The 24,740-nt window shown below is 35.9% G+C and overlaps 1 protein-coding gene across 1 annotated transcript in view; it reads right to left on the bottom strand.

Moving 5' to 3' along the window:
• Positions 1–1,673: 1,673 nt before the first annotated feature.
• The window catches only part of ACSL4 (acyl-CoA synthetase long chain family member 4), an 83,141-nt gene continuing 60,074 nt past the window's right edge, over positions 1,674–24,740 (bottom strand). Inside the window, exons 10-17 of the mRNA XM_033201370.1 lie at positions 20,439–20,578; positions 19,555–19,727; positions 16,798–16,872; positions 14,619–14,810; positions 13,842–13,891; positions 12,932–13,044; positions 10,806–10,963; positions 1,674–3,170 (exon numbers count right to left, since the gene is read on the bottom strand). Of these exons, the coding sequence (XP_033057261.1) occupies positions 3,013–3,170; positions 10,806–10,963; positions 12,932–13,044; positions 13,842–13,891; positions 14,619–14,810; positions 16,798–16,872; positions 19,555–19,727; positions 20,439–20,578 (1,059 nt within the window). The 3' untranslated portion in view covers positions 1,674–3,012. The remainder of the gene's footprint in view (positions 3,171–10,805; positions 10,964–12,931; positions 13,045–13,841; positions 13,892–14,618; positions 14,811–16,797; positions 16,873–19,554; positions 19,728–20,438; positions 20,579–24,740) is intronic.

Raw genomic sequence — 24,740 nt, 5'->3', positions numbered from 1 at the left:
TACCCTAAAAGTAGCAGTTATAATTTGGTAGCACCTACTGATAATCCATGTTTTGTCCCAAAGTATCAGTGTTACAAAGGGGTTTTACTCTACTGACTGGATCAAAGGAACAGTTTGGGATTCAAATACTCTGAACTAAAGGATGGGACTATACAAACCTGTTTAACTGCTTAATGCAATTCCACAAACTTGGAGATGAGTACTTTAAAAATATGTGTGTAAAACGTTGGCTAATAATCTTCAGACTTGGAGATTTTCTCTCAATGCATAATGAAGTACAAATTGGCTTGATAACATGGGTGAATTTATTTCTTAAGATTTGAGTGCAAACTTAAAAACAAGAACAAAGCTTTTCATCAAGAATAAACACAAAATCTCAACAATTCTGCAATCGTGCATTTTAACAGAAAGTACAAATATGAATACATTATAATTTGTAACTGCATTTAAAAATTAAAATATTTCTCTCCAAATCCAAAACACCACACAATCTTTATCTGTTCTCATCTTGTTACCTTAGAAACATTTGTCATATGCTATCAGGAAAATATAGGCAAGAATCACTAACCAGTTATTCATGATCAAAGAAACATGAATCTCCTTAACTGTGACTTTTTGAATCATGTATCCATATTTCTGAAATATCACACAATTATACCTCCACTCTAGAGAAAAAAAGAATAAATACAAATATCAAGGAGGCAGGAACATTCACGGAATTAAAGCAAAAGTCACAAGTGTTTGACTTAGAAATGTCCATATTGTAGTAAATTTTTAAAGTACAACTTTATTTGATGGCTGACATGTATGTAATAATTGTGAGCAATTTAAACAGTATAAAAATGTGAGATCAAAATCTTTAGTCTTAAATACTTGAAAAGTCACTATGAATATGGAAAGATTTGCTTACATAACATGTATATTTTTAGATGGAAAATCAAGGGGTAGTGGCATCTCCCTGGTCCCTTAACAATGTTTGGATTTTTGCAAAGAATTAGCAGCACCCAACCTTAAGTGTTAATGATGTGTTTCTACAGGACCTATATAACAGATCAGTTGGCAGTGTTCCAGCTTTTGGGAGTCGGGGGCGGATCGGGGGTGCAAATATCTGAGATAAGACAGTGCATGCACTCACACATTTAAAATCACCATTCTAAATGGGAAAAAAAAATCACATATTGGAAAAGTCTAAGAAACTCATTCTTAATGGGTAAACAGCAGGGCAGGAATAAAAGCTGAATAGTAGTCTACTTGAAAATAATGGTTTTTCACTCTTCAAAGGCAAGTTGGGAAGAATGAGAATACTCACATACACATAACTCCAGGGAAAACTTGCCTAAAATTTTACCTTGCAAAACACTGAACAGAAATCTTTACAAAAACCTTCATTCTTGTTTATAATACTTGATTTTTCCCTTATTACCACCATATGCATAACATTTAAGTATTTTCTTTATAAATATTTTAGAGCAAAAAGAATTTATTTTGTTGCAATGGTGGCCCACATCTGTACATAACAACATAAGCAACTCCCACACACACACACACACACACACACACACACACACATATATATGTATATATGCATATATATAAAATGATTAAGAAAAAGTGCAAAGAGTAACAGTATTAAGATTTTTTGTGTTTTACAGTAACTATGGTTCAAGTGTGAATATTTATCAGGGATATAATCCCAGGTTTTAATTAAAGATTCAAAAAGAAACCACACTCCCAAGTTACTGCACAAACATCAGTCCCTTATCAAGTAACTCTGCCCTTCTCCCAAATCTAGTATTTCCAGTTTCTAAGCTCTTCCCAAACAGGAAAAAATGGTAACAGTGTTTTCTTCCCTTTAACTTCCCAAAACTCATCCAAGTTAATCACCTGTAAGTTCGAGCAAGATATTGGGGAAGTCATTCGTTATAACCCGCTTTGCTAAAATTAAAGCAAAATGAAAGGCTTCCTGAAATGCAAACTACTGATCAAGAATCAAATCAGCAACAGCAAACAGACCTTATATTACAAATGTAATTTACTACATGTACATTTTAAAATCAATCCCTGTTATCAAAGATAAATTCAGAGTTTAAATCTCTTTCCCAGGTTCAGTGCTGTGCCAGGCTTCTAATTCCAAATACTTACGATTTTATCATCTTTTCTAAGAGAAAATGTTTGCCTGTTAACTTTTTACCTTCCTGTCATTTTGCTCTTGGTCTCAGCTTTTCAGTTTGAATAAACACAGAAAGGCAATTTTCAGCATTTCAAAAAATGTACTTTCCTCTTAAGTCATTCAAATAATTACAGTTATTTTTAGATCTCAAAGTTTCAAAAAAGCAGCTCAATTTCCCTTTAAATATATTACTAGATATTTTTTGGTGTTGTATATGTTGTTTTATTCTTACTTTAGGCACTGTAATTATTCACAACATTACAATGACTCTATATCTAACCTATGCAACAATTATAATCTTAATACCTTCTAAGGTATTATTTGATTTTGTGTATTATATTACTATTGAATTTTTCCTTCAAGATAAATGGTTGGAAGAGAATTTTAAAGCCCTGCAGCACTTTTGCTTTGAGTAGTGTTAATACATATTTTCTGTCATGCTTAATATTTAAACTTCTTCTGAAATAGGAAGACAAGAGGCATTGGAAGCTGCAAATTTCCTCAAACTACATTCTACTCCAACTCCGATTTATTTTGTTCAACATTAAATATTTTTCTTTACAACAACAAGTATATCTTAGGCTAATTTTTAAAAACAAAATTCTGCTCTATAATAACACAGCTAAAGGGAAATAACTTTTCAATTTCAGCTGCACTAGAACTATGCAAAACTAAGTTAAAGTAAACTGGACAACAAATTTAATAACTTTTGGTTTTGTTTTCTTTTTACTGTATCTTTAGAATGATATACCTTACATTCTAACAGCTCAACAAAGGCTTAATATTCTAGAAGTGAAAAACCACCAGGCTACCTCCTGCACAACTGTCAATAAGAGAGCATTTTATTTGCCCCCATACATTCGTTCAATGTCTTTGAGGTAATGGTTCTTCAGCTCCTTCCTTTTCAGTTTGAAAGCATCAGTTACCAAACCAGTTTCAGGGGTCCATGGCTCTGGGCTTAATCGAACCTTGATTGGAATTTCAAATCGCTCCAATTTCACTGAAATTAGAAGGGAAAAGATGGGAGAAAAGGAGAGGGGGGAAAGAGAGAAGAAAGGAGTGGGGACAGGGAAAGAAGGGGAAGGAGAAGCAATTAATAAAATATGAGTTTTTCAGGATTTACCTAGATGATTCAGGTGCTGAATCACCAATCACCACAAACTTATTTAATGGTATACTAGATAGTTTACTAATGCTACCTCTACCTTACAATTTCATTTCATATTTCTCAACGTATACATAAGTTGTTTCAGTTGGATAGTTTTAGTCTATGTGGTTTTTAATATACATGCATATACACATTATACTCACACACACACACACACACACACACACACACACATCTTCCTCTTCAGAGACTTTATATTTGCCTGAGATGGTCTTTCTCAATACAGTTGTGTGTCACTTCCATACTTTATCTGTATGTCTGCTCAAATGCCACCTCCCCAGAGAGGACTTCCCTGATCACTCATAACAAAAGAGAAGTACCTTTGTCTCTCTATATCTTCTTAACACTATGCTTTGTTCAAAGTAGTTATCAACACCCAACATATTATATATTAGTCTCGCCATGGAGCTAAAATGTAAGCTCCATAAAAGCAAGGTCTTTGATTTTTTCACTGCCATCCATAGGGTTGAGAGCCCTCCATAAATACATACAAGTTTATTTATTCATTCTACAGAAAATTCTCTAGACAAATATTCTTTATAAACTTTAGTATATATTCAAATACAGATAAAAAAGGGGATTGTGAATTTCATATCTTTAAATGGTATAAAAACTGATACAATGAATATTGTATTTGAGTTAGACAACCTATACATATTGGAAAAAATATAAAGAAGGACATAAAGATAATTAATATAGTATTAATACTTTCAAATTCCATAAATTACATGCCATCAAGTTATTTATCATGACTACAAGGGTAATTCTTTAAATTATGGAGGCCTATTAACAGTAATGTTAATCAATAGATGAGCCTTATTTTATGTGATTATTTAAAACAGCAATTGCCAAGAAGCAAACATTGGCACATTTTTAAAAACTACTAAAAAATAGCGTAGATGACTTTAGAAATGATTTGGTTTCAGTGGCAAGCACAAAGAACTCACATTCACCGAAGTTCTTTTCTAGTACTAGTCTATGTTTTATGAAAGTTTGGTTGAACTAGTGAGTTTCTCACTAAAATGACAGAAAAATATAAAGTTGAGTATGAAAATATCTTTTAAATCTAACTTAGAACCAACTTCCTATAAATATGCCTGAAGAGGTCATAAAGGGACATAAAACTTGCTTGAATTAACCAGGTCTACTCTGTTAATAAAGTACAGCTGAATTACACAGAGGTTCATAAAATAAGCCTATCTGCTCCCAAGGTCACAATTGGAACTCAAGTAAACAGTTAAATTCTCAGGTACAGATTTGGCCCCCCAATTTTTTATTTCATTTTCCTTTTCTTACATACATAGGTGCTAGTCCAGAAACACTGACAACATTGGGACAAGGCAAGCACATTATTTCAGTTGCACACAAGCAAATGAAAGCAGGCTGAAAACAATCTTTCCATTTAGTTAAATCCCTGCTTTAAAGCCAAAGAAATAAAGACAGCTATAGAGGTTTCACCTTGAAAACTCCTAAACATTATTGAATACCCCAAGCCATAGGAAGCAATGGGCTATCACAGTTTCCCGTAAATAGAATACATTGCCAACAAGTGCGAAAGGTTAGGGGAAGGAAAAACAAACAAAACCAACAAAAATGTGGCATTTTTATCTGAATTAACTACAACATTATGAAACGTGACCTGCAGGTGGCAGCAAATATCGATTTTCATAGCCATTGGAAGTCGCTCAAATCACCCAAAAACAAGTATTTTGCATTCTTATGATACTATGTATACCTCACACAAAGTACTTAAAATATGAAGAGGCCTGCTATGAAAGATGTATAACTTCCGACAGATTTGCTGAATATAATCACAACTATTTTACACTTTTTTGCATAAGTCTCTGAAATTATAATTTGCAAAATGTTGGCAAGATAAATCCTTTGTGGCACAAAAGGCTTATGATTTATACATTTAGCTCATGATTACCACTCGTTATCCAAATCATGAGTTACATGCCTCACTCCACGCACAGGAAAGTTATGAGGACCTAGTGGGTCCTCGGATTTTATTCTGCCTTCTAACAAAGTGGGATGCAGCTTGACTTCCCCCATGGTTGCTTTTACACATTAAATATGCAATGGAAAATGATTCAAGTCACATTCTAATCCATTAATATATTCAGAGGATGACTAAGAATAACGACAGTGCACCTCTGATGGTTAGCCTTTTGGTTGAAATACTATATATTTCTTGAAATACTATATTTGTAATGCTATACTTAAATACTTAAAGAAAATACTATATATTTTTGGGAATACTATATTGAAAGCAAATCAGGCTTTGTATCAAAAAAGGTTCTGGGAGCTTGGTGTCATTAATATGAAAGTGTGTATATCAATAATATAACAAAACCATCTTGAAGCAGGAAATATTATGTCACACTGTTTTTATAAGTATAAAATAAATAAGCTTTTTCAATCTGATTATGTTAATAGGCAATTGTCATTTAAAACTTGACAGTGTCTAGAATTCAGAAAATTATTCTTGGGGAGAAATTAGTTTTCAGATAGAAAAACTATTACTATAAACTATATTTTTAAACCCAAATGGAACCTAAGTAGTTAATATTTTTAATAAAAATAATAGGAGCCCAGAGTTAGGGAAATAGGTATATTCATGTATCTCTGATTGGAATAGAAACCGGTTCAGTTTTCCTGGGGAGAGGCAGCAATTTGGCAATGAGGAAAAAAGTCTTAAAATATATATTCTCTTTGACTCAGAAATTCTGTTTCTAGGAATTCACACCAAGAAAATAATCACATAAGAAAATAATTGAGTATACAAGATTCGTGTTATATTTGTTTACAGTGATGAGGAAGAAGGTGAAACTCACCTAAAAATCTAATAGGGACTTTAAATGGCTATTTATGTACTGGGACTATTTAGTATTTAAAATGATAGTGTAATTTTCTATTTACTGACATAGAAAAACTTTGATTATGTTGACAGGTTAAGTATATATACCAAAAGTAATCTCGCCACCCATAGATAAACTACTCTCAAGTGATTTTGACTTCCTTCTTTATAATATTCTGTGTCCAATATTTTATAATGAGTATAGATAACCTATAATCAGAAAAAAATGATATTTTTATTTGTAAGAGAAAAACAATGGGTTAAAATTAGGTTAAGAGCTTCCAACAGAACATGAAGAATATACAGTTTTTCTCTGTTCTGCCTAAAAAAGAATTTAAATTGTTTAGAATAATTTAAAAATGAAAAAGGTATTAACCACCAGGCAAAAAGTGAAACGAGAAAAAGGGCACTGAATGAGAAAGTGCAACAAAATCTTAGAAGACAAAAAGCAAAGGAATTTGTGGTCATTAAGTTAAGGCTGAGGGATCCAAAGCAACTACCAACAAAAGAGGTTGCCAACAAGCAGCAAACTGCCCTCACAGTAGAGCCTGGGCAAGTGCCCCCTAAGCCTGTGCCTCTGAAGATAGAGATGAGGGGTAAAGCTGGAAACAGCAGCACCGGGCTCCAGCCTGTTTAGAGAATAGTTCTCCCTCACCCTGTGCTGCTCTTCCCAAAGCCGTTTGTAGGCAGGTCTACTTTTTGGAAAAACTGAAGCAGAGACTCGGGACTCAAGGACATTAGGTACAACAGAAGGAGGGAGTAAAGCTGAAAAGAGAAGGATTCAGTGAGGGTGAGACCCACTGCTCTCCCATCCCCCCAATAACTCCTTTACCTCTTTTGGGTACCAGAATTCTGGCAGTCAGGCTAATATCGCCGGGCAAGAGACTGGAGAAATCTCCTTTGGAGAAATAGAATGACTTAAGAGAAATGTCTGTTCATATCCTTTGCCCACTTTTTGATGGGGTTCTTTGTTTTTTTCTTGTAAATTTGTTTGAGTTCTTTGTAGATTCTGGATATTAGCCTTTGTCAGATGAGTAGATTGCAAAAATTTTCTCCCATTCTGTAGGTTGCCTGTTCACTCTGATGGTAGTTTCTTTTGCTGTGCAGAAGCTCTTTAGTTTAATCATATCCCATTTGTCAATTTTGGCTTTTGCTGCCATTGCTTTTGGTGTTTTAGACATGAAGTCCTTGCCCATGCCTATGTCCTGAATGGTACTAAAAAGACACTAACATTGGAATGCCTTTTCAGTGAAGCCCAGTAAGCTTTCCAAACAGTTTTTTAGTACCTGGTTCTTAAATACGGACATACAAAGATCAGCAGACACTTGCGACTCAATGACCAAAGCAAGCGTAAAGTGCAACTTGGAGGTAAAAGAGACAATAACAGGAGGGGAAAACTACATTAAAAGGATTCCTTTTAATATCCTCAGAGGAATAAGAGACAATGCATTGACTGCATCCATGAAAGAGCAACAGGGTGCTATTAAAAGGAATACTGAGAGGACAGAAACAAGCTCTTGAAAATTAAAATTCTGATAGTGGAAATTGAAAATTCAGTAGACAGAAGAGATGATAAAGTTGAGAGACTCTGCCAGAATATAAAACAAGAAGAGAAATAAAAAATTTTTTAAAGGATAATAAAATTAGAGGATGAAAGCTGGAAGTCCAACAGCCATATAAAAGTAGTCCCAGAAACAGACACACAGGGTGGGGGGAATTATGGGGAAAAAAGCAAATGAACAAACATAAGATAAATTAACATTTCCCAGAACTGAAGGGCAGAGATCTCCATACTGAAAGGGCCCACCCCAAGTATGCACAATGATAAATGATCAAAGACCCACACCAAGATACATCATTATGAACTATCAAAACACCAGAAATTAACATAATGACTCTGAAGCTACAAGAGATAAAACAGATCATACACAAAGGAATGGGAATCAGGATGCAACACTGGAGTTGGAAGACAACAAAGCTAAGTCTGCAAAGTGTTCAGGAAAAATGATTTAGAATTTATCATTGTAAGTTATGCCAAGATACACCTCAAGGGTGAGGACAGAATAAAAACATATTCAGACATGCAAGCACAGTCTCAAGAATGTACCTCCCATGCACCTTTCTCAGGAAGCTGCTGAAGGATGTGCTGTACCCAAACTGGCGAGTAAACCAGGAAAAAGACAGATATGAGATCCAGGAAACAGGATCCAACATAGGAGAGAAGCAAAGGAAATTCCCAGGATGATAGTAAAGGGAAGCCTTGGGGAGCAAATAGTCTAAATTTCAGCACAAGGATAAAGGGCTCTAAGAAGTATGTCTCTGAAAACAAAAATACAGACACACTATCCTTTTCTGTATTAGGGAGAATTTTTACAATTTTATCAGAGTTTGGAGGAAGAGTTAAGAATAGGTATACAAAAAACTAATGAAGAGAGGAAATTTTAAGATCCAGGGAAACACAAAAAATTGTCCAAGAAAGGAAATATAATCATAAAACACTATGTAATTCAGCTGTGAATATTTTCATAGTCATAATGAAACCTGGGTATAAAATGCGAATTGTACTATATATCGGAAAAGAAAAAGTGTGGTGGGGAAGGGGAGGAGAATGGTAATAAGAAAGCTAATCATCTTCTATGGTTAGTGGTCCATAAAAGTCTACAACATTTTTCAACAAATGAAAAATCAAGAAGAAGCAATATAACCATTTTCTTTAGAAAAATGGAGACGAATGCCAGAAACTTTAAAAAAACAACTAAAGTTGAAGACAGATGAGACTTGGGGAAAAGAGGGATACAATATGGGCTGCTTTTTGTTGCAAGTCCGTAATACTGATATTTTTAAAACGATATATACTTGTTATACTGATAACATTGAAACTTTAAAAAAAAAAAAAAAATGGAATCCCTTGATGGGAAAAAGGGGGAAAAAAGCCTACTATTGAACTTGAGCATTAATTTTTATATCTTAATTTTCCAATCAGTGTTCCAATAAGTTTTGTCAGTCCTTTCTGCTAATGTCAAACTGTTGATTGCTCTCTTTCCTGAAACTCTCTTAGCAGTGCTCTGCATGGGCATTGCTCTCCTGGCATCTTGCCAATCATGCTTCCCACACACATCTCTCTCTTCATCCATTCCTGATATGCTGGTATTATCCAGAGACCCATCTGCAGCCTCCTGTTCTCCCTTTACAATCTCGCCCAATGTTGGCCCATCTTCTTTCATGGTTTCAATTATCCCTGAGTCTATAGTATAGTCCAGGCCTCGCCCAATAAATTTGGAGTATACACAACCGCCTGCTGGGCATTTTAACTTTGATTATCCAAAAGATGTTTCAAACTACGGTGTCCCATACTGACCTCATCATCTTCTTGTATATGCTGGCTCTTCCTCTTGTATTTTCTAGCTCAACCAGTAGTAGTATTTACCTTGTCACTTCAGCTACACATCTGGGAGCTATCCTAGACTCCTCTTTTCCCTTATCTACATGATCCAATTAATCATTGAAGTGTGCCAATTTTGCTTCATAAACATTTCCTGATTCCCTGCTTCAGGCCCTCATTACTCACCACCCCTCAGTCTAGGTATCTCCTACAGTCCTCTTCAACTGGCCTTCTGCCTCAGTCCAGTCCCCCTCAAATTCATCTTCAGCACGGCCTCCAGAGTGACTGCATCTCTCCAAAATGCAAACCTGACCATATCACTAACCTAGTAAAACCCGCCAATGGCTCCTCACTGCCTACAGGATTACATCCAAATTTCTGAACACAGCATAGAAGGTACTACACAACTTGGCCTCTGCCAACCTCTACAGCCTTACCTCATACTTTGTACTGTACCAGTAACACCAGACTCCTTGTAGTTCCCTGCATACATCATCCTTTTCATACCTATTTGCCCATACTCATGTTGCTTCTTGCCTAGAATGCCCAACCTAGTTAACTTCTAATTAACCCTTAAGAATAAGCCTAAGTGACATCTCTTCCATGTCCTCCCAAGTAGGTTAGGCATCCCCATCTGTGGTACCATGATTCTCTGTTCATCTCTCTATTGCTGTTAAGATTGTTGTCTCTCTCATGTGCCCCTCTCACCTGATAATGAACTACATGAGAGCAAGAAATGAGTCTTACTACTTTCTGTATTCCTAGTGTGCAACACAATTCCTGGCATATACTATATAAGCAGATTTTCTCCAATTGGTTTTTAACGTACCATCTGAGACAGTCCATTTACAGAGCCAAAGTATACACACAAAGCATAATCATGGTTATAACACTATTTACTAAACTTAGAGTTATTAATTAATTTCTGCTTTGCAGACACAAAGTAGATTTATGTAACAGATCTACCCAAAGATGGACCATTCCAAACACAGGCTAGATAACCACTTTGGGAAAGATGTTGAAACATGCAATAAAGAACTAGATAGGTTATTTTACCATACGACACTGAAGGATCCTTCCAACATGGAAATCCATTATATATTTAGAAACAGGTTTCTTAAAATCCTGTATTTTATTATTAAGTGAACATCTTGAAGAGCCTAATGCAAAAGACATCATTAGATGACTTTTAGGGACTACACCAGTCTAGCAATTTCTTACTTACTGGCATTTGCAGCTTCTCGAATTTCTTTCAGTATTTCAGCTTCCATAGCAGGATTATTGCAGATATCAACCCAAGTTCCTTCTACCCCTTTCTGTTGTGCCAAGAGTGTCAACCTTTTCTGATTAGGAACCACAAAACTGATCACATAGGACTGGTCACTAAAAAATAGAATAAAATAGAAATGAAAGCATTGAGAAAAGTTATTTATAAATTAGTCAATGAAACAGTACAGTGCAGATAAAGTTTCATTAGGAAATAATAAAACCCATAGTACCAGCATAAAGACAGACATATAGACCAATGGAATAGAGAAAATAGAAGTAAACCCTTGTATCTATGGAGAAATGATCTTCAACAAGGGTGTTAAGATCACTCAATGAGGAAAGGACAGTCTCGTCAACAAATGGTACAGGGAAAACTGGATATCCACATGCAATGAATGAAAGTGAACCTTTACCTTACAACATATACAAAAATTAGCTCAAAATGGATTAAAAATCTAAACATTGAAGAGCTATTAAGTTGGTGCAAAGTAATTGATATTAATGGCAAAAACTGAAATTACTTTTGCACCAATCTTATAAAACTGCTAGAAAAAAAAATAACACACACAAGAAACACTTTATGAGAATAGATTTGGCAGTATTTCCTGGATGTGACACCAAAAGCAAAGGCAACAAAAGCAAAAACAGATAACTGGGACTGCATCAAAATTAAAAACTTGTGTATATCAAAAGACTCAATCAGCAGAGTAAAAAGACAATCTATGGAATAGAAAAAAAGATTTGCAAATCATATATCTGATAAGGGGTTAATAACAGAATATATAATTTCCATAATTCAATAATAAAAAACCAAATAGCTCAGTTAAATAATGAACAAAGAACTGAATAGACATTTCTCCAGAGATAATATATGAATGGCCAACAATCACAGGAAAAGGTGCTCAGTGGCACTAATCATTAGGAAAATACAAATTAAAACCAAAACAAAATATCCCCTCACATCCATGAGGATGACTATTATATAAAACAAACAAGTGCTAATGAAGAAGTGGAGGAACTAGAATGTTTGTGTACTGTTGGAGGAATGTAAAAATGGTGCTGTTGCTATGGAAAACAGTATTGCTGTTCCTTAAAAATGAAAATAGAACTGTCATATGATCCAGCAATTCCACATCTAGGTATCTATCCACATAATTGAAAGCAGGATCTCAAGAGAGATTTGCATACCCATTTTCCTAGAAGCATTATTCACAACAGCCAAGAGGGGGTAGCAACCAAAATGTGCACTGACAATGAATATATAAACAAAATACATTATATGGATACAATGGATATTGTTAAGCCTTTAAAATGAAGGAAATTCGACATGTACTATAACATGGATAATCCTTGAGGACATTATACTAAGGGAATTAAGCCAATCACAAAAAGACAAAAACTGTATCATTCTACTTATGTGAGATTTCTAGAGAGTCAAATTCATAGAAACAGAAAGTAGAATGGTGGGTCCCAGGGGAAGGAGGAGGAGGAATGGGAGTTATTGTTTAATGGGTATAGAGTTTCCATTTTACAAGAAAAAAAGTCTGGAGATTGGCTGCACGCCAATGTAAATACACAACACTACTGAACTGTACATTTAGAAACAGTTAAGATGGTAAATCTTATGTTTATTGCTTTTTACCACAATTACAATTTTTAAAAAAGAATAAAATCCATAAAATAAGACATATCAACATATAAAGAAAATGGCTCAGTCTCTTAAGGCTTTTGATTTAGAAAAACTTGGGTTCAAAATCCATCTCAACATGTAGTAGTTGTGTTACTTTTTTTGGGAAAATTACTTATGCTAAGTCTCAGTTGTCACGGATGTTAAATGAAATAATTTATCGCATAGCTAAGTATTTAGCAAGATGCAGGTGTCCAAAAAAATAGTTAATATGTCTGAGTTATCTCAAATGATCTTCGAGCTGTTGAATTCAATAACTTTCATAAATGTACAATTCCCCAGATCTGATGAAAATTCTAAGAGGAGTCTATGTTACCTTTATGATAATACGTAATCACATTATTTTCTAAATATCTTTTGACTTATGAAACAAAAAATACAACTTTGGAAGTTACCTTTTGGCAAAAGCACAGATGTTATCAATAAGTGGACAATTCTTCAGTGCAGCTTCTACTTTCCCAAGAGATACATATTCTCCTGCTTGTACTTCACTAGATCTTCTTACGATCTGTAAGTCATAAAGAATGTAAGTCAGCCATAGTTTGTTTTACTAAGGTATATGCAATTCTGACTGTCTTCTTTGAATATCATTGCCTTAATTGTTATTTACAAAACTACTTCTTCTAAAATTATTATTAGGTTGGTGCAAAAGTAATTGTGGTTTTTGCCATTACTTTTAAATGGCAAAAACTGCATATACATAATGCTTGCCCATACACACCAGTTAAAAAGAAAATGCCTAGTTAAATAAGTATTGGCTAAAAGTTACACCTTATACCCAAAGCTTTAGCATCTTATTATAATCTTAAATATTATAATCAATGTAATAGAAGGAACTAGGACTTTGGAACATTCTATTTGAATGGTAACTCTGCCTGATACTAGCTAAGTGATCCTGGGCATGTCAGTTAACCTCCTAATCCTCAAGTTTTATCAGAATAATGATGCCTACCTCATACAGATATATCCCACAATGTCTGGCATATAGAACACATTTAACACATGTTAATTCTCCTTTCCCACTTTTGATATTATCTTGTTAAAATGACAGTTCTCTAAGAAAGTGCTAGTACAGGATGGCACAGCTTGAATAATCATCACATGGCCTTGGAACCTTCGTGTGAGTGCTGATTTGCCTACCCATAGCTGGGAACCAGTCTACAGAAATAACCTTTGATTCCAGTGCAATTAAGGAACAAGGGGAAAATAAGCTTATTGTTTCTCAACTGAACCATGGTTCCTGGGAGTTTCCCCAGCAGATCAAATTTCTAGATGAAGAACCAATTTTCCCAGGAAATCTCTAACTATATTCAGGTCAGATATCATGAGGTCCAGCGACGGATTGAAATCAGTCACTGGATATAGTGGGAAACTCTATGTCTTAAAAAAGACCTGACTGGGATCCTGCTGAGTGGTCCTCATCAGCAAGTTTTAACTTCTGCCTCATCCAAGTGAACAGCACATTCAGCCCATTTTGAGTCATTTTTTGAACATAAAGGTCCACTTCAGTAGACTCAATAAGGACAATGCCAAAGTAACTGACATTCTCAGAACCGACTAGTGCTAAGGATTGATACTAATTTTCTAAGGTTCAGCCTAGTTAGACCCATATAAATAGCCAACAGTAAAAAAATATGAGCCCATGCTGCCCCACGGTGGAGAGGTAAAGAGTGAGGAAGGCCTAGCATAGAGTATGTTACAGGAAATAGTTATATAAAATCACATGTGTTGACCAAGAAAGACCTCCTCTGAGCTCTTTTTGTTTTCTCATTACCAATTTGCTATTTCCCTGTCCATTCTCTCTACACTCAATGTTGCTGTGGCTAGTGCTGCTAGTACTTACACTAAGGTTCAGGCTCTATTTAGAATATTTTACATATATCAACTCATTTAATCTTAACAGCCCTATAAGGTTGGTATTGTCCCTGTTTTGCTGATGGAGAAGCTCATACATAAGTTAAATAACTTGTCCAGAGTTTGAACTAATGGAACCACCAACTTTATTAATGACTGATCAATATAACTTTCATATATATTGAAGTTATAAAACTAAAGAAAACCATAAAAAGAAAACATTCTGACCTATAATCTGTAAACATCCATCGGGATGGAATTCTCCAATATCACCAGTGCAAAACCACCTTTGTCCATTTTCATCCACAGAATAATCCTCTGCTGTTTTCTCTTCATTTTTAAAATATCCCATGGAGATGTTCTGTCCACCAATTACGATTTCACCTCTGGGGTTTGGCTTGTCGTTAATTGTATAACCGCCTGGAAATCATAAAAGTAATTAGTTATTGTTCTACAACAATTTCATTACTCTTAAGCTTGTATGTTAGTATTTTTCTGCTGATCAAATTTTATACCACTTTATGAGAGAACATTAGTTTATATTTACTAAGATTTACATGAGGATACTGGGTGACTGTGATTTTAAAAACACCAAGAAAGGCTCAATAATAATCACTACCAATAATCACTCATCTCAAACCTTCCCATACCATAACATTTCACACTTAGAACACCATTAGAGCTTAGTGTTCATAGAGCTCTGTTAAGATAAAATCACCCCCAGGAAGAGTAACACTTGAAGCTGTTATAAGTAAATTACTACATACTGATACCAATGCATTTCAAATTTTTCTAAGGAGGTTTTAACCAAAAAACGTGCAGTAAGTACCCAAAAATGGTAGCACCATAAAGTGAGAGGGAAAGGGGGACTATGGGAAACAGAAGAAAATTGTATTAATTTTACCTGCGGCCAGTCATGACTTTAAAAGTTCAACACTAAACTAATTGACAATAACTACTAATATATTTTATCACTACTTATTACCTCTGTATTACTGAAGGAAGCTTACTTTAAGAAAAATATACAAAAATCTAAATTTGTAAACTAAGATAGAGATTAGATTTTGTGTCATCAGGGTTCCTTTCAGCTGTTAGCTGCTCTGATAACTTAAAACTATTCAATATTTCAACATGATAAAACCCATTGTATGTAAAAAAAAAAAAAAAAAAAAACTGAGATCATTCCTACAGTATAAGCCAAGAGACTTTACAGCAAGGAAAACTCCAATACATGTTCAACAATGGACCTACTCCCCAAAACTGACATTAAGGCCCAGTACCAGGAAATCAGAAAATAAAAATTATAGTAAAACTTGTTAAGGAGATTTTTGCCTTTAAACATTTCTGTGATTCCACTGCCTAACAAATAAAACTTACCTAATAAAATAATTCTGATGTTGATGTCCAAAACACATACACACATACTATTTTCTTCAGATTTTCATGGTAAAATTGGAATGCCATTACCATGGAAGAAGGGAAGACTAAGTCCCAAGGTGTAAAACTCTTGGGAATGCAACTGGCTTTTTAAAATGTGTTTTTAAAAAACAAATAGTCATTTGCTCATAGAGCACTGACAATAACACACATAATAAAAAAATGCTTTAGAAACTTAAAGTTTATGTTAGATAAAACGCATTCATTTTCTTAGGTTTTGTACAACCTAAGGGTTATGTCCTACAAGGTAATTGTACTTTAAATTTTGGTCTGTGGTTCCATCCTAAGGTAATATTCTCTTTTAAATCTTAAGCATTTTAATTATTATTCCTTTATCTGACATGGCTAGGCTGTTAATTATTTGTTTTATTTAACAATCTACTTTACTGTAGTTACTGTGTATGTTTAGTATCTTTCATTAAGAAGACTGGTTGATATTTGCCTTCAGCTAATTTATAGAAAGGATGATCACCAATATCTCTAGGTTTCTTCTAAGTGGCTTGTCTCTGCAGGTACATATAAAAATTAAACTATACAAATAGCTGGACAGTTGAGTCTCAACTATGAAATCTTTTCTGGGGTCAAGATCTAAGAAGTTGGTGTATGTTTGCAACCCATCATTCTATCCCCTAAAAATCTGGGATTTCTTTCTCAGCCCAGACATTCTCACTAGTAAAGTCAAGTTTCAAGGATCCTCACCTTCTCCAAACCAGAAAGCTCCAGTAAGAATTTTTTTTCTCTTTACCTTCAAGTATTGTCAAGCTCAGAATCATAATCCTAGATTCTAGAGATTTTATTTTCCTCTTGGGAACCTAAAGATATCACTAAGGAAAAGAACGCACGGGGACAGGCAATAGCAAACCAGCAGAGAATTATTTGCTTCCCCAGACTTTAAAGAAATGAAAGTCATAAAGCTGACAGTAATTTTCAGCATATCTTGAATCACTAGAGCTTTTCATAAAATTCTTACCTTCCTGCCAGTCTTTTAGCTTAATTTCACAGCAAATAAGAGGAGCTCCAACTCTTCCAGTAGTATAGTCGGTTACTGTGAGGGAAAAAGTAACAGATATTAACATACCACATTCCAGATTTGTACCAATGTACTGGGAATATTAGAGTTAGAGCCAGAGTCAGAAAAATGACAAAAGAAGGAGTGGAAAGTGTGATCATTTTTCAGTATTTCAACTCCATTTCAATAGTGTGATGGATTCCATTGTTGTTATATCATTTTTGCTTTTCATGGTTATATTTTATGTAATTAAGTACAAAAATCTGTTAAAGGAGGAGAGATGGCTCCACCGTTATCTACTAAGATTGTCGTAACATAGATTTTAATCGGAATTCCTGCTCTACCACTCACTGGCTGTGTACATGGACAAGTAACTTAGCCTCTCTAAGCCTCCACTTCCTCATCTATGAAATGGAGATAATAACAAAAGCTACTTCATACAGGGATGTGCTGTGAGGATTAAATGAGATGATACATGGACAATGCTTAACACTTCTTGGCACAACCTAATCCTTCAAAAGATGCTAGCTGTTGTTATCAAACACCATCATGATGATGATATCCCTTTGTAATTTGTGATTATTGCTAGCAATAAAAAAATATTTATGGACAGCCTATTATGTAAACAGCATTATATTAACTGTTGTGAAGAAAACACAGGAGAGATAAGAAGACCCTGCACTCAATGACCTTAGGAATGAACTGGGAAGAAATGCATGTGAAACAATTCAGAGAACATTTAAATACTAAACTGCATGGCACTGAAGGTGAGCACAATAGCAGCTTAGAGACTCAAACAATCAATGTAAAATGAAGTAGTTGGGAAAGACATTATTGAAAAGTGGGCATTAAAAGATGGTTGTGATCAATTAGCAAAAAGGACATTCCAAGAGAAGGGAAAAGAAAATACAGAGTGGTGAGACCAAGAATGCCTTCATGAGAAACAGTAAAAAGATTGGCTGGTCTGGAGAGAAGAGCCAGGCATGTTTATATGTGGGGAATAACGGAAAATGATGTTGGATAAGTACACTAGCGTCAGATTAAAGATGTCCTGAAAGCTAGGTAAAGAGGTGTTTAGATTTGATACATCAGGTATCAAGCAGTGGGTGAGGTGGATGTATCTAATAGAAGGATACAGGATACATTAGAAGTGATGTAATGTAGACAGACACAGCTGTTAAAAGGCTGTTAGGTCAGACCAGGCGCAGTGGCTCATGCCTGTAATCCTAGTACTCTGGGAAGCTGAGGTGGGTGGATCACCTGAGGTCAGGAGTTCGAGACCAGCCTGGCCAACATGGTGAAACCCCGCCTCTACTAAAAATACAAAACTTAGCTGGGTGTGGTGGCGCACGCCTGTAGTCCCAGCTACTCAGGAGGCTAAGGGAAGAGAATTGCTTGAACCTGGGAGGCGGAGGTTGCAGTGAGCTGAGATTGTGCCACTGCACTCCAGCCTGGGCAACAGTGCAAGACTCTGTCTCCAAAAAAAAAAAAAGGGGTTTTAGGTCAGAGCAGAATGGAATAATAAAATGTTGGACAACAAAGGTGGTATGGGGGGAAAGGAGAAACCTAATGAAGGAATGATCTGATGACATTTAAAGATATTTTAAAATAAGCAATCAGATGACTTCAAAGCTGGTATCTGGAATGACTTTAAGGATGGTGATACCACTCACACAAACAAATAATTTGTCAATAGAGAGACAGTTTAGAATAATGGCATTGATTTTGGACACAATGAGTTTAAAGCAAAAATAAGATTATCCAAAAATACAATTTCTATACCCCAGTGTTTCTCAACCTAAAGTGATTTTGCCCCCCAGGGGATATCTGGCAATGTTTGGGGATACGTTCATTGTCACAGCTGGGGTGAGCCCATAAATATCTGCTTTGGCAACTAAATATCCTGCAATGCATACAAGAGTCCTCAACAACAAAGAATCATCGGATTCAAAATCTGAACATTGTCAAGGTTGGGAAAATTCGCTTTAGGCTGTTGAAAAATAACAAACGGGAAAGCAAAGAAGTCAGGACAGGAACACAGATTTAAGGGGGAGCATAAAAGTGATACTTCATTTTTAATAGTACGGTTCTCCAAAGAAGTGATCATTTAGAGAAAGAAGACTAAAGGACCAGGGTGACAGGATTTTGAGGATGACTATGTGGCATAAATATTTATAAGGCGACTGGGCATGGTGGCTCACCACCTGTAATCCCAGCACTTTGGGAGGCCGAGGCGGGCAGATCACCTGAGGTCAGGAGTTCAAGACCAGCCTGGTCAATATGGTGAAACCCCATCTAAAAATACAAAAATTAGCCAGGCGTGGTGGCACACGCCTGTAATCCCAGCTACTTGGGAGGCTGAGGCAGGAGAATCGTTTGAACCCAGGAGGTGGAGGTTGCAGTGAGCCAAGATCATGCCATTGCACTCCAGCCTGGGCAACAAGAGTGAAACTCCGACTCAAAAAAAAAAAAAAAAAAAAAAAAATTATAAGGCTTAAAATTAAAGGGTCCACATGATACTTATAACTAAGAATTCATAAACTAAAACTACATTGATTTGCCATGAATCTGATATTAGTTAAGAGGTATTTTAAAGTTGCAATGAATCTGATATTAGTTAAGAGGTATTTTAAAGTTACCATGGTTTCCAAAGGTAATGCAAATATATTTTATTAGTAGTATCTGATACAGAATATTTACCACATTAACAATGCTTACCCTCAGTAACTGTCCCAGCACCACATGATTCTGTCAGTCCATAACCCTGGCCAATTGGGCAGCAGAAGCAGACATTCATGAATCGGTGTGTCTGAGGAGATAGTGGGGCCCCTCCAGACAGCATCATGCGGACATTCCCTCCCAGCAGAGCCTTCACCTTTTTAAACAGTAACCTTGATAAATGGAGGATAAATGATTTTAATGTACGCATACATTATTCTTGGCAACACACTAATTCATAAGCTCTGGGAAAGATTCCTCAACTGGTTGAACATCTCAATGTCAGAATCACGGTGAGAATGAGAGGTTAACAAGGCAACAACCAGTAACGCCTTGAAAAAATGCCAGAAAAAAACTCTTTAAAAATGAAGAAAGATAATGTGCGGTATCAGGAAACTATGCTGACACAAGTAAATGATCACTTATGTTATCTCGCTTCCAGTAAAAAATGCTTCCCCATCCCCACTCCTCAGTATCACATTTAAAATAACGGTTATGTTCATATACTTACAACACTATTTTATGAATACAATAAATCAGAAACCTTCATGCAATGAAGGTCACTTTTTTTAGTTAGAAATGACATTTTTTAAGCTCAAGTGTCTTGATTCAAAAGTCTATTTTAGTTTTTCTTCATGAGACTAAATTTTATAAATAAATCTTAAATACATACTCAATTATTAAAATCTGTTAAATTGCCAAGATCAGAGTCCTCTGCTTGCTGTATAAACAATAAGACTTAGAATGAAAGAGAAATTCAAACTTATGATCATGGTGGTGATATTCAAATGAATTAACTTTCCATTTATTTATTCATCTTCTGGATTTAAAAGCAGAAAAAAAAATTAAAGGCTCAAACCACAGAGCCTATGAAATGTACTTACAGATTGCAAAGAGGTGCATCATATCCCTTTTTGATCTGTTCCAATTTGTAATCATACCCTATCTTGAACAGAGTTTTCTGAATATAATTCATCTCTTGGACTTTGCTCATAACATTCTTATAAATTCTATCCATGATTTCCTGAAAGTTAAACAAAATATTCAATAATCTGAAAAGAATGGAGACAGTCTTTAGTTGAAGATACCTCACTTGCAACATCTTGGGTAAAAGTCATTAGCATAATGGACATATTTGTTTCTTTAATTATATAATTAATTTCACTGACTACTTGTTCACTACTTCAAAAAGACTAAGGACAGCTATAGGGGTTTCTTCAGTTCTATACATTAAGTTAATCTAATTTTTTTTTTTTTTGTGAGATGGAGTCTCACTCTGTTGCCCAGGCTGGAGTACAGTGGCAGGATCTCGGCTCACTGCAAGCTCCACTTCCTGGGTTCATGCCATTCTCCTGCCTCAGCCTCCCCAGTAGCTGGGACTACTGGCCCCCACCACCACACCCAGCTAAATTTTTTGTATTTTTAGTAGAACAGGGTTTCGCTGTGTTAGCCAGGCTGGTCTCGATTCTGACCTCGTGATCCACCCGCCTTGGCCTCCCAAAGTGCTGGGATTACAGGCGTGAGCCACCGTGCCCAGCCAAGTTAATCTACATTTTTAAGAAATGTTAGCTCAAGTTTAGAGAATTTACTCAGCTGTCACAAAAAAAAAAAAAAATTAAATCTCTTTGTTACAATATATTTACTTAATCTCAAACAGTACCAAAATACCTATGTTGAATCTATTCATGATGCTTTTCTCTTTTTTTACTACAACTTTGTAATCTTCTTACAGCGTGGCAGAAAGCATTAGTTTCTTAAATCCTAAGTATCTATAGTTTAAGCATTTCTATTACATTTTAATAGAAGCAAAGAACACGATTCTTGCTCATACAAACTTGAAAAACTGGAGGTAGGACCAGGTTTAAGATATATTGACTCCAAGGTTAATACAAAACAAACAAAAAACCAAACAGCCCAGACTACCACTAAATGATGTTTTCTTGAAATTATTTAACACAAATTAACAAGAATTATTACATAAAGCACACCCATTTATAAATACGTGTTTCCAAATACTTAAAATATCAATTATCAGTACAAATTAAGGTATGCTATAATGATAACTTAATGGGCAGTTCTTTTAATATTAGAATAGAGCCACTCACAAATGAAGACAGCAGAACCATCCGTTAAAAAGGTTACCACAGGTCAGGCGCAGTGGCTCACACCTGTAATCCCAGCACTTTGGGAGGCCCAGGCGGGTGAATCGTGAGGTCAGGAGTTCGAGACCAGCCTGGCCAAGATGGTGAAACCCCGTCTCTACTAAAAATACAAAAATTAGCCAGGCGCGGTGGCAGGCACCTGTAATCCCAGCTACTCGGGAGGCTGAGGCAGGAGAATCACTTCAACCTGGGAGGCGGAGGTTGTAGTGAGCCGATATCACACCACTGCACTCTAGCCTGGGTGATAGAGCAAGACTCCGTCTCAAAAGAAAAAAAAAAAAAGTTTCCATTACATAGCACTCAGGCATGGTACAATATTGTTTTCTCCATTTCCACAAGAGGAGTCACTACTATATAACTGAAATATTTATCTACATCTGTGACAGAATCCCCAATCATTCCCTAGCAGGACTTGAACATCCTGTAAACATCCTTCTTAAAAAGCATACGAGATCTTAAAAAAGGAGGGGGGGTGGGGGGAGGGGAGAGGGGGCAGGGGCTTGGGAATGAGACAGATGTGTGAGAACCATGTCTACTGTTCTTTCCAGCACTGGGTACTAATCATAGACTTAGGCAAGGCCTTGATGAGAAAGGAACATAAAACAGTTGTAACACATTGGCAGAGTTTATGGTTAGCACATTAAGTCACCCTTTATCTCAAACTAACATTACATGATGTTCAATGGAGCCACGGCTGGTAAGTAGTGACTTACTCTGAATTCTCATTGTGAATGTTATAGTATTCAATCAATCTTTCATTCTGACCCAGGAAAGAAACAAACTCAAAAAACAGACTCTACCAAAAATAATTCTCAATAAAAAGTGTTTTTCTTTTAAATGGCCTATTTCTGGAGAAACAGGAGGAGCTAAAAAGGAAACCCGGTAATATTTGATGAGGTGCCAATGGACTAGCAACATAGGAGACCATTTACTATCTCAAGGCCTCAAGAAATAAGAAAAGTGTCACTGGAACCTGGATGAGGACTCTAGCCATGGGAAAGACCTGGTTACAAACAATGGGAAGGAGAGTAACCAACAGGGTCTCCTGACAACTGCTAAAATTTGCAGCCCAGCAGGAAAGGAGCAAAGGTAGTAAGTGTGCAGACTCTCTCTCTTTCTGCCCTCTGATCTCTCATGAGGGCCTCCAATGGCTGAACCCAACCAGAAGTCATAAGGCAAGGAAGCACTGGTAATTTGTGCATAGAACGTAGCCCCTCAAGACACAAAGTAAAGCAGGGAAGAACGGACAATGGGCAGTTAGAGGATAAGCAGCCTATGTGTTAACTGTGCTTATCCTTCAGGCCTAAAATCAGAGATCACTTCTTTTTTTATTATTTTTTTTTATTATACTTTAAGTTCTAGGGTACATGTGCACAACATGCAGGTTTGTTACATATGTATACATGTGCCATGTTGGTGTGCTGCACCCATTAACTAGTCACTTACATTAGGTGTATCTCCTAACGCTATAGCTCCCCCATCCCCGCACCGCACAACAGGCCCCGGTGTGTGATGTTCCCCTTCCTGTGTCCAAGTGATCTCATTGTTCAATTCCCATCTATGAGTGAGAACATGCGGTGTTTGGTTTTCTGTCCTTGTGATAGTTTGCTGAGAATGATGGTTTCCAGCTTCATCCATGTCCCTACAAAGGACATGAACTCATCCTTTTTTTATGGCTGCACAGTATTCCATGGTGTATATGTGCCACATTTTCTTAATCCAGTCTGTCACTGATGGACATTTGAGTTGGTTCCAAGTCTTTGCTATTGTAAATAGTGTCACAATAAACATACGTGTGCATGTGTCTTTACACCAGTTACAATAGTGATCATTAAAAAGTCAGGAAACAACAGCTGCTGGAGAGGATGTGGAGAAACAGGAACACTTTTACACTGTTGGTGAGACTGTAAACTAATTCAACCATTGTGGAAGACAGTGTGGTGATTCCTCAGGGATCTAGAACTAGAAATACCATTTGACCCAGCCATCCCATTACTGGAGATTACTTCTTAAACACCTCAGCCCTTACCTCTTCCTATGTTATCTGATAAGGTTTGCTATGGAATTCTGTATGCTAGATAATAAAGCCAATGTATTGTTTCCCAAAATGAAATAATAACAAGAACATACAACAGTCCTAAATAGACAGCCATAGTGGTTAAGAAGACTGGCAGACTGATACTCAAACACTGATTCCATCACCTATGAGCTGTGTGGCTTTGGGGCAACTTTCCTTCTTTGTAAGATAGGGGTAACAGGGCCAACCTTGCAGTCTTAGAATTAAGTGAGATCATTTATCTAAGGCATTTCGCACAGTGCCTACCTAGCACATAGGAAGATCTGCACTAGCTATTATTAGCAACTTTATATTATGGTTTTAGTCAGAAGCCTCTTCTTTCTGTTTGAAAACTTTATGAATTATACAGAACCTCTAAATAAAAAGACAAAGTCTTCTCTGACCTATTCTATTTCTTTGTTATTTGGTAATTTTGCAATTAGAAGCTAAAACGACCATAAAGTATCTTCCATCTGTAATTCTCAGAAAAATCCGGACTGAATACTTTCTTATCTAATCTCAGACTTTCCATATACAAAAGTAATTCTGTGAAAGATACTGGGATAAGATTTCAAGTCTGATCATAATATAAGCAGTAGTGACACACAGTCTTTCTGGAGTTTCTGAAGCATAAAAAAGCTAGAAGATATTTGATTACACAAATCTGAAATATGGTGTTAAATGTTTCAAAATTCATCATTACAAGGCTATAAAATGTAACATCTTGTTGTTTTTTGTTTTTAAGGCAGTATTTCACATGAGGATTCTGAATATATAGAATTAAACGTTTTTCCTTTGGGAGCTCTCTCCAATGTTCAGTTTACTTAATCACCGTAAGAGGGTTGGGAGGGCTTAGATCCTCGACCTTGTATATGATTCTTCAGCTCCCTAGGATGGCTTAAGTTTCCTCATATTTTAAATTAAGAGATTAAACAAGATGGTCTTTAGAGTATATTCTATCTTAAAAT

Source organism: Trachypithecus francoisi, unplaced genomic scaffold, assembly GCF_009764315.1.
Source record: "Trachypithecus francoisi isolate TF-2019V2 unplaced genomic scaffold, Tfra_2.0 Lachesis_group6, whole genome shotgun sequence".
In the NCBI taxonomy this organism is placed as follows: Eukaryota; Metazoa; Chordata; class Mammalia; order Primates; family Cercopithecidae; genus Trachypithecus; species Trachypithecus francoisi.
The sequence above is the reverse complement of the archived record's forward strand: the minus strand, read 5'-3'. Positions and strand labels throughout refer to the sequence as shown.